The sequence below is a fragment of the Anomaloglossus baeobatrachus genome, chromosome 6 (genome assembly GCF_048569485.1).
Source record: "Anomaloglossus baeobatrachus isolate aAnoBae1 chromosome 6, aAnoBae1.hap1, whole genome shotgun sequence".
Lineage (NCBI taxonomy): Eukaryota > Metazoa > Chordata > Amphibia > Anura > Aromobatidae > Anomaloglossus > Anomaloglossus baeobatrachus.
The window spans coordinates 568789676-568801064 of record NC_134358.1 but is presented as its reverse complement, the minus strand read 5'-3'; the positions used below and the strand labels follow the sequence as shown (position 1 = coordinate 568801064).

Here is an 11389-nt window from a genome sequence, read left to right as displayed (position 1 = left end):
GATTGTCATTAATGCTACACTGCCGCTGACGTGTCGGTTATAGCGCAATATCCCGGGCGCACTCACCGGTCCAGCAATGAATGGGGGAGGGGTTCCACGACACACAGCGGTACGCCTGCCTCAGCTTCATAAGCACCGCGTCCCGCGACAGCAGGAAAGGATAGTCCTGGGAGTTACGAGCCACCGCCAATACGGACAGACTGTGATGCTGGGCGGGGGAGCGTTAACGAGAGCAACGGATCATGGAGACACAGCGCCGGCTGCTGCCTTACTTGCACTCAGGAGCCCGGGAAAGCTGGGTGACATCCCAGAAAGAGCCGAGAAATGGCTGCACAGACCACGAGAACTGAACCCCGTCCAACGCGGATCATTCCTAATCTCTTCCTTGGAGTACGGTGCAGGCTCAGCTCCTGAGCCCGCCCCATACATCTACACACGCGATGTCGAGAAGGAGTTAAAAGATGGCGGTGACTCCGGGGTCTATATTATAATCGTGCTGCGCGGCGTTCTGCGTCACGAGATCCCGGCCGAGCCCTTAGGATGTGAGCAGTGGCCGCATGCAGCTCTGGATGTGACTGCAGCATTACCCGTGCACAATGCAGGTAAGTATCTGTAAACGTACTCTACATTTACACAGAAGGGCAGTGCTGTACTCCAGTCACTCCCAAAGCTGCATCCGGAATATTCATATTTGAAGTGACATTGTGATTATTTTAGAACTTCTAGAAAGTTAGGAGGAGTAACGCTATATCTTAGCTCCAGAAAGGATACCAGCTGTCCGCGTGGATTGGCCCGAGGGATGGTCTGCACCACCGAGCTCGTCACCTTGTCCCAGGAGGCCGCTCCTCTGCGAATACAATGATAAGAACCAGGGAAATTAACAACATCCGCCATTCTTCTGAGCAGATTACCAGGGGTCCGGCTACTAGGACCTCCAGCATTTAGTGAGGGTCTATAGTAGGAGAGCTTCTTGGTATCATCAGGCTGCGATGGTCACACGAGCTATCAACATTGCAGGAGAGAGAATTCAGTAAAGGAGCCCCTCACCTGCTGCAGACCACAGATGTGTGGAGGAACTTCATGGTGGACATCGGACATAGACAGCGGATCAGCTCCCAGGGCTCGAGGCCTACACTCACCGAACTGATGTGACACGAACGAGACGTCAGTGACAACCCACCCAATATTTCATCACCCCACACTGGACCCTTCAGAAGACTGCACCTTCTTGTCCTCAGCGAATATACAGGACAGAAGAGCCCCACCAGACAGGAGGCAATGTGCGTGTTCATGGAAGTGAGGGAGACGGATGGCTGAAGCCCAGACGCAGTGAAGGTCTTCTTCTCAACCAGAGAGGTCGCTCTCTTCATTACCTCATCATTCTGGAACAGAAGGATCCCATCACAGAACCTGAAATGTTAGAAAAAGTAATTGTAGGGCTGAATGAGACCCTATTATGGTACCTAAAAAGGATTATTTTCTCTATTTTTTTTTAACAATTTTTTATTGGATTTATATTGTCAAGTATTACATCATATTGACAATAGTTCATTATATATTATCATGACATCTTATTTACATAAAAATAACTATTAATATTTATTTATAGAGCACCATTGATTTCATGGTGCTGTACATGAGAAGGGGTTACACACAGAATACATATACAAGTTACAATAGACAAGACTAGTACAGAGGGAAATAACAATATCTTAACAGAACATGGGGGAAGGGTAAGGTGGGGACATTGGATCTGCTTTATATCCATATATTACATTACCAGTGAAAGACTACAGTACATAAAGGAGTGAAGCCATGCCTGCGGCATGGGTATGGACCCCGTGGCGATACCAAAAAATATTAATTGCTCTGACCCTGTATTACCTAAACTAGTACAAGGACTGCAGCAATTACAATAAAGCCAAAGCAACGATATGATTGCAGCTACACTACACAGATGACTCACTACAGAATGTAAAACAGTAAGTCCATGACTCTAGCACTAGTGTGGACCCCACTACGGTACCTAAAAAATGAATAGACCTAACCCTGTAAAATTACCTAAACTAGTGAATAAATAAGTGCAGCTGTGTAAACCCATGACCGTACCTAGAAAAGCAAATACATTATTGCACCTGTGCAGTATGTAAAGGGGTGAATCTATAACTTCAGTACTGGTCAGTACCCCAATGCAATACCTAAAAAGTGAATAATTGCTCTAACCCAACCCAATGTAGAAATGAGTGCAGCAGTGACAAACTCTCCAAAGCAAAGACATGATTCAAACTATGCACATGACCCCACTGCACAATGTAAAATAGTAAGTCCATGACTGGAGCACTAGTGAAGACCCCACTGCGGTGCCTAAAAAAGTGAAAAACTGCTCTAACCCAACCCAGTGAATAAATGAATGCAGCAGTGCACTCTTCACTGCAAAAATACGACAAACTATGCAAATGACTCCACTGCACAATGTAAAATAGTAAATCCATGACTACAACAGTGGTGAGGACCCCATTGCAGTGCCTAAAAAAGTTAATGGTTTTAACCCTGAATATTATTTAAAGGGAACCAATCATCAGGATTTTCGTATACAAGCTAAAAGCCAGTGCTATACTGGCACTATCAGGCTGAGTCTATACAGACCTGTAGTGGTCAGCTCGGATGTTTAGGCTTTCAAATCCAAGAAAGTAAACTTTAAAAAATCATCAGCTTCTTAAGAGGCAGTTGCAGCGGAGCAGAAAATAAATGGATGGGTATTCATATGGATTTCCGCCCCCTGCCTGTTCCTTCATCTCTGTTCTCTATGCTAATGTTACTATTCATCTTTTTTGTCACTAAGATGGTGTCTAAGAGTTGGTGCCTGCGCATAGCGTTCATCTCCGGTGCCATCTTTGTGAAGATCCTGGTGTCCTGGGGCGGCACGGTGTCCTGGGGCGGCACGGTGTCCTGGGGCGGCACGGTGTCCTGGGGCGGCACGGTGTCCTGGGGCGGCACGGTGTCTTGGGGCGGCACGGTGTCTTGGGGCGGCACGGTGTCCGGGGGAGGCACGGTGTCCGGGGGAGGCACGGTGTCTTGGGGAGGCACGGTGTCCTGGGGAAGCACGGTGTCCTGGGGAGGCACGGTGTCCTGGGGAGGCACGGTGTCCTGGGGCGGCACGGTGTCTTGGGGAGGCACGGTGTCCTGGGGCGGCACGGTGTCTTGGGGAGGCACGGTGTCCTGGGGAGGCACGGTGTCCGGGGGAGGCACTGTGTCCGGGGGAGGCACTGTGTCCGGGGGAGGCACTGTGTCCGGGGGAGGCACTGTGTCCGGGGGAGGCACTGTGTCCGGGGGAGGCACGGTGTCCTGGGGGGCCTGGGGCGGCACGGTGTCCTGGGGAAGCACGGTGTCCTCTTCTGCAGCTAATCGCTACAGTCAGCTATTCTCCACTCCTGTTGTGACCGCGCACACTCACGCGGTCACGAGAGCAGAAGAAGTGAGGGCGCATGCACCGCCCTCTCTGCCGCAAGACTAGAATAACAGAGGGGTAACACGATCTTCACAAAGATGACGCCGGAGATAAGCGCTATGCACAGACGCCATCTTAGTGACGAAAAAGATGAATAGTAACATTAGCATAGAGAACAGAGAGAGGGAGGAACAACAGGCAGCGGGGGTGGGGATCCATATAAATACACACCCATATATTATCTGCTCCGTTGCAAATGCCACTCAAGAAGCTGACGATTTTTTAAAGTTTACTTTCTTGGATTTGAAAGCCTAAACATCCGAGCTGACCACTAATGGTATGTATAGACTCAGCCTGATAGCGCCAGTATAGCACTGTATGTATAGAATCAGCCTGATAGTGCCAGCATAGCACTGTATGTATAGAATCAGCCTGATAGTGCCAGTATAGCACTGTATGTATAGAATCAGCCTGATAGCGCCAGTATAGCACTGTATGTATAGAATCAGACTGATAGTGCCAGCATAGCACTGTATGTATAGAATCAGCCTGATAGTGCCAGCATAGCACTGTATGTATAGACTCTGCCTGATAGTGCCAGTATAGCACTGTATGTATAGACTCAGCCTGATAGTGCCAGTATAGCACTGTATGTATAGACTCAGCCTGATAGTACCAGTATAGCACTGTATGTATAGACTCAGCCTGATAGTGCCAGTATAGCACTGTATGTATAGAATCAGCATGATAGTGCCAGTATAGCACTGTATGTATAGAATCAGCCTGATAGTACCAGTATAGCACTGTATGTATAGACTCAGCCTGATAGCACCAGTATAGCACTGTATGTATAGAATCAGCCTGATAGTGCCAGTATAGCACTGTATGTATAGAATCAGCCTGATAGTGCCAGTATAGCACTGTATGTATAGAATCAGCCTGATAGTGCCAGTATAGCGCTGTATGTATAGAATCAGCCTGATAGTGCCAGTATAGCACTGTATGTATAGAATCAGCCTGATAGTGCCAGTATAGCACTGTATGTATAGAATCAGCCTGATAGTGCCAGTATAGCACTGTATGTATAGAATCAGCCTGATAACGCCAGTATAGCACTGTATGTATAGAATCAGCCTGATAGTGCCAGTATAGCACTGTATGTATAGAATCAGCCTGATAGTGCCAGTATAGCACTGTATGTATAGAATCATCCTGATAGTGCCAGCATAGCACTGTATGTATAGAATCAGCCTGATAGCGCCAGTATAGCACTGTATGTATAGAATCAGCCTGATAGTGCCAGTATAGCACCGGCTTTCGGTTATATACAAAAATCCCGGTGATTGGTGCGCTATAAACAAGTGAATAAATATATACAGTGGTGAGAATAAACCAATGCAGTACCTAGAAAAGCAAATCTATGAGTGCAGCTGTGCAAGTGACCCCAGTGCTGTATGCAAGGAATAAATCCCTGCAGCACCGGACAGGACCACGTGGCAGTGCCACGCCTCGTATTGTGTTACCTTTGCATCCAGGCCAGACACAGTAGTGAGTTATAATGCTGGAGGGGCGAGTCGCCGGTTTCGTGTGGTGCTGCGGTCACAGATAATATATACCCCGCGGGATACGCTTCTCTTATCTCTTCACATAAGCGAGAGCCCAGACCTGAGCGGAGAACAAGGGACAAGCTCCATGTTGGTTTAGTAGATAATGTGAAGTCAATCATTGAAGCAAATGAGCAATGACCCTTCCCGCAGTGCTCGGCTCTCCTCAAGAAATGCACAAAACGGTGGTGTGCCCACCCATACCCCATCCACGGATCCACACCTGACCCCTCTGTGGGTTATCTGTGCTGATCACAAGGTCTCACAAACAGCGCAGAGGCAGCTTTACGCCACCATCTTAACCTTGCCCAGTCCTTGGCGTCCGCCCACACAAAACATGGTCCTATTAAAGACCATTAGTGTTCTCACACAGTATGATGCCCCCACAGACCGCACACACACAGTATGATGCCCCCACAGACCGCACACACACAGTATGATGCCCCCACAGACCGCACACACACAGTATGATGCCCCCACAGACCGCACACACACAGTATGATGCCCCCACACACACAGTATGATGCCCCCACACACACAGTATGATGCCCCCACACACACAGTATGATGCCCCCACAGACCGCACACACACAGTATGATGCCCCCACAGACCGCACACACACAGTATGATGCCCCCACAGACCGCACACACACAGTATGATGCCCCCACAGACCGCACACACACAGTATGATGCCCCCACAGACCGCACACACACAGTATGATGCCCCCACACACACAGTATGATGCCCCCACACACACAGTATGATGCCCCCACAGACCGCACACACACAGTATGATGCCCCCACAGACCGCACACACACAGTATGATGCCCCCACAGACCGCACACACACAGTATGATGCCCCCACAGACCGCACACACACAGTATGATGCCCCCACAGACCGCACACACACAGTATGATGCCCCCACAGACCGCACACACACAGTATGATGCCCCCACAGACCGCACACACACAGTATGATGACCGCACACACACAGTATGATGCCCCCACAGACCGCACACGCACAGTATGATGCCCCCACAGACCGCACACGCACAGTATGATGCCCCCACAGACCGCACACACACAGTATGATGCCCCCACAGACCGCACACACACAGTATGATGACCGCACACACACAGTATGATGCCCCCACAGACCGCACACACAGTATGATGCCCCCACAGACCGCACACGCACAGTATGATGCCCCCACAGACCGCACACGCACAGTATGATGACCGCACACACACAGTATGATGCCCCCACAGACCGCACACACAGTATGATGCCCCCACAGACCGCACACACACAGTATGATGCCCCCACAGACCGCACACACACAGTATGATGCCCCCACAGACCGCACATACACAGTATGATGCCCCCAGAAACCGCACATACACAGTATGATGCCCCCACAGACCGCACACTCACAGTATGATGCCCCCACAGACCGCACACACACAGTATGATGCCCCCAGAGACCGCACATACACAGTATGATGCCCCCACAGACCGCACACACACAGTATGATGCCCCCACAGACCGCACACACAGTATGATGCCCCCACAAACCGCACATACACAGTATGATGCCCCCACAGACCGCACACACACAGTATGATGCCCCCACAGACCGCACACACACAGTATGATGCCCCCACAGACCGCACATACACAGTATGATGCCCCCACAGACCGCACACACACAGTATGATGCCCCCACAGACCGCACACACACAGTATGATGCCCCCACAGACCGCACACACAGTATGATGCCCCCACAGACCGCACACACACAGTATGGTGCCCCCACAGACCGCACACACAGTATGATGCCCCCACAGACCACACACACAGTATGATGCCCCCAAGGACCCGAGACACACAGTATGATGCCCCCACAGACCGCACACACAGTATGATGCCCCCACAGACCGCACACACAGTATGGTGCCCCCACAGACCGCACACACACACAGTATGGTGCCCCCACAGACCGCACACACACAGTATGGTGCCCCCACAGACCGCACACACACAGTATGGTGCCCCCACAGACCGCACACACACAGTATGATGCCCCCAAAGATCGCACACACAGTATGATGCCCCCACAGACCGCACACACACAGTATGATGCCCCCAAGGACCAGAGACACACAGTATGATGCCCCCACAGACCACACACACACACAGTATGATGCCCCCAAGGACCGGAGAAACACAGTATGATGCCCCCACAGACCGCACACACAGTATGATGCCCCCACAGACCGCACATACACAGTATGATGCCCCCACAGACCGCACATACACAGTATGATGCCCCCACAGACCGCACATACACAGTATGATGCCCCCACAGACCGCACATACACAGTATGATGCCCCCACAGACCGCACACACACAGTATGATGCCCCCACAGACCGCACACACACAGTATGATGCCCCCACAGACCGCACACGCACAGTATGATGCCCCCACAGACCGCACACGCACAGTATGATGCCCCCACAGACCGCACACGCACAGTATGATGCCCCCACAGACCGCACACACACAGTATGATGCCCCCACAGACCGCACACACACAGTATGATGCCCCCACAGACCGCACACACACAGTATGATGCCCCCACAGACCGCACACACACAGTATGATGCCCCCACAGACCGCACACACACAGTATGATGCCCCCACAGACCGCACACACACAGTATGATGCCCCCACAGACCGCACACACACAGTATGATGCCCCCACAGACCGCACACACACAGTATGATGCCCCCACAGACCGCACATACACAGTATGATGACCCCAAGGACCCGAGACACAGTATGATGCCCCCAAGGACCCGAGACACAGTATGATGCCCCCAAAGATCGCACACACAGTATGATGCCCCCAAGGACCAAAGACACACAGTATGATGCCCCCAAGGACCAGAGACACAGTATGATGCCCCCAAGGACCCGAGACACACAGTATGATGCCCCCAAGGACCCGAGACACAGTATGATGCCCCCAAGGACCCGAGACACAGTATGATGCCCCCACGGACCGCACATACACAGTATGATGCCCCCAAGGACCCGAGACACAATATGATGCTCCCAAGGACCGGAGACACAGTATGATGTCCCAAAAGACCTCACACACACACACACTGATGCCCCCAGAGACCGCACACACAGTATGATGCCCCCCAAAGACCTCCCACATACACACAGCATGATGCCCCCAAAGACCGCACACACTTCGCTTATGGACGCACAAGCCCCAGCACACAGATGCAAACTTTTCATTTACACAAGATTTTAAAAAATTAAGAGAAAACACGTTATAGACCCTGCGTCACCCCCAGCGGTGATTGTGGCTCCTCCACAAAACATAACAGGACACGCGATCTTCTATTTCATTGTTTATCGGCCATTTATCATTCCTATTGACTGGTCATGACGTGAGCGTCAGTGGTCACCACACCGGCCCCTCTTCACAGTATGGGACATACCAGATCCGGTGCCGCCACACAGGCTGTGCAGGATCACCGTGCCGCTGTAACAGTCCCGCCGCTCCACCTCCTTCCGAAAAGCCTCCATGGTCCTGTCCAGCAGACTCTGCTCTGCGCTGCTCGATATCCCTTGGTATCCTATTAATAAATCGGAGAGCAGCTTATGTCCCTGCCACATGGCGATGAAGCGGTGCCATACTATAGGCGCCATGTGGGTCCACACGTGGTAGAGAGGGCCCCAGGGCCATTCTGTGTGGGGCTCCGGGGCCGTTCTGTGTGGGGCCCCTGCTCTCTGAAGGCCTCTATCACTCTCTAACAAATCCCTGAGGCGAGGGCTGCGCAGCCCCCTGCAGCCATCTTACTATTAACCACTATATCCAGCAGTGATAGCACCGTATATAGTACACAGCCCCCTGCAGCCATCTTACTATTAACCACTATATCCAGCAGTGATAGCACCGTATATAGTACACAGCCCCCTGCAGTCATCTTACTATTAACCACTATATCCAGCAGTGATAGCACCGTATATAGTACACAGCCCCCTGCAGTCATCTTACTATTAACCACTATATCCAGCAGTGATAGCACCGTATATAGTACACAGCCCCCTGCAGCCATCTTACTATTAACCACTATATCCAGCAGTGATAGCACCGTATATAGTACACAGCCCCCCTGCAGCCATCTTACTATTAACCACTATATCCAGCAGTGATAGGACCGTATACAGTACACAGCCCCCTGCAGTCTTCTTACTATTAACCACTATATCCAGCAGTGATAGGACCGTATATAGTGCGCAGCCCCCTGCAGTCATCTTACTATTAACCACTATATCCAGCAGTGATAGGACCGTATATAGTACACAGCCCCCCTGCAGTCATCTTACTATTAACCACTATATCCACCAGTGATAGTACCGTATATAGTGCACAGCCCCCTGCAGTCATCTTACTATTAACCACTATATCCAGCAGTGATAGCACCGTATATAGTACACAGCCCCCTGCAGTCATCTTACTATTAACCACTATATCCAGCAGTGATAGCACCGTATATAGTACACAGCCCCCTGCAGTCTTCTTACTATTAACCACTATATCCAGCAGTGATAGCACCGTATATAGTACACAGCCCCCTGCAGCCATCTTACTATTAACCACTATATCCAGCAGTGATAGGACCGTATATAGTACACAGCCCCCCTGCAGTCATCTTACTATTAACCCCTATATCCAGCAGTGATAGCACCGTATATAGTGCACAGCCCCCTGCAGCCATCTTACTATTAACCACTATATCCAGCAGTGATAGCACCGTATATAGTACACAGCCCCCTGCAGTCATCTTACTATTAACCACTATATCCAGCAGTGATAGCACCGTATATAGTACACAGCCCCCTGCAGTCATCTTACTATTAACCACTATATCCAGCAGTGATAGCACCGTATATAGTACACAGCCCCCTGCAGTCATCTTACTATTAACCACTATATCCAGCAGTGATAGGACCGTATATAGTACACAGCCCCCTGCAGTCATCTTACTATTAACCACTATATCCAGCAGTGATAGGACCGTATATAGTACACAGCCCCCTGCAGTCATCTTACTATTAACCCCTATATCCAGCAGTGATAGCACCGTATATAGTACACAGCCCCCTGCAGCCATCTTACTATTAACCACTATATCCAGCAGTGATAGCACCGTATATAGTACACAGCCCCCTGCAGCCATCTTACTATTAACCACTATATCCAGCAGTGATAGCACCGTATATAGTACACAGCCCCCTGCAGCCATCTTACTATTAACCACTATATCCAGCAGTGATAGGACCGTATATAGTGCGCAGCCCCCTGCAGTCATCTTACTATTAACCACTATATCCAGCAGTGATAGGACCGTATATAGTACACAGCCCCCCTGCAGCCATCTTACTATTAACCACTATATCCAGCAGTGATAGGACCGTATATAGTACACAGCCCCCTGCAGTCATCTTACTATTAACCACTATATCCAGCAGTGATAGGACCGTATATAGTACGCAGCCCCCTGCAGCCATCTTACTATTAACCACTATATCCAGCAGTGATAGGACCGTATATAGTGCACAGCCCCCCTGCAGTCATCTTACTATTAACCACTATATCCAGCAGTGATAACACCGTATATAGTACACAGCCCCCTGCAGTCATCTTACTATTAACCACTATATCCAGCAGTGATAGGACCGTATATAGTACACAGCCCCCTGCAGCCATCTTACTATTAACCACTATATCCAGCAGTGATAGCACCGTATATAGTACACAGCCCCCTGCAGTCATCTTACTATTAACCACTATATCCAGCAGTGATAGGACCGTATATAGTACACAGCCCCCTGCAGTCATCTTACTATTAACCACTATATCCAGCAGTGATAGCACCGTATATAGTACACAGCCCCCTGCAGTCATCTTACTATTAACCCCTATATCCAGCAGTGATAGCACCGTATATAGTACACAGCCCCCTGCAGCCATCTTACTATTAACCACTATATCCAGCAGTGATAGGACCGTATATAGTACACAGCCCCCTGCAGTCATCTTACTATTAACCACTATATCCAGCAGTGATAGGACCGTATATAGTGCACAGCCCCCTGCAGTCATCTTACTATTAACCACTATATCCAGCAGTGATAGCACCGTATATAGTACACAGCCCCCCTGCAGTCATCTTACTATTAACCACTATATCCAGCAGTGATAGGACCGTATATAGTACACAGCCCCCTGCAGTCATC

General features: G+C 50.1%; 1 protein-coding gene across 1 annotated transcript in view; it reads right to left on the bottom strand.

Annotated features, from left to right (window-relative positions):
• The window catches only part of LOC142243691 (tubulin delta chain-like), a 40022-nt gene that overhangs the window by 8787 nt on the left and 19846 nt on the right, over positions 1–11389 (bottom strand). Inside the window, exons 5-10 of the mRNA XM_075315850.1 lie at positions 8584–8721; positions 4972–5113; positions 1225–1410; positions 1048–1143; positions 772–847; positions 67–208 (exon numbers count right to left, since the gene is read on the bottom strand). Of these exons, the coding sequence (XP_075171965.1) occupies positions 67–208; positions 772–847; positions 1048–1143; positions 1225–1410; positions 4972–5113; positions 8584–8721 (780 nt within the window). The remainder of the gene's footprint in view (positions 1–66; positions 209–771; positions 848–1047; positions 1144–1224; positions 1411–4971; positions 5114–8583; positions 8722–11389) is intronic.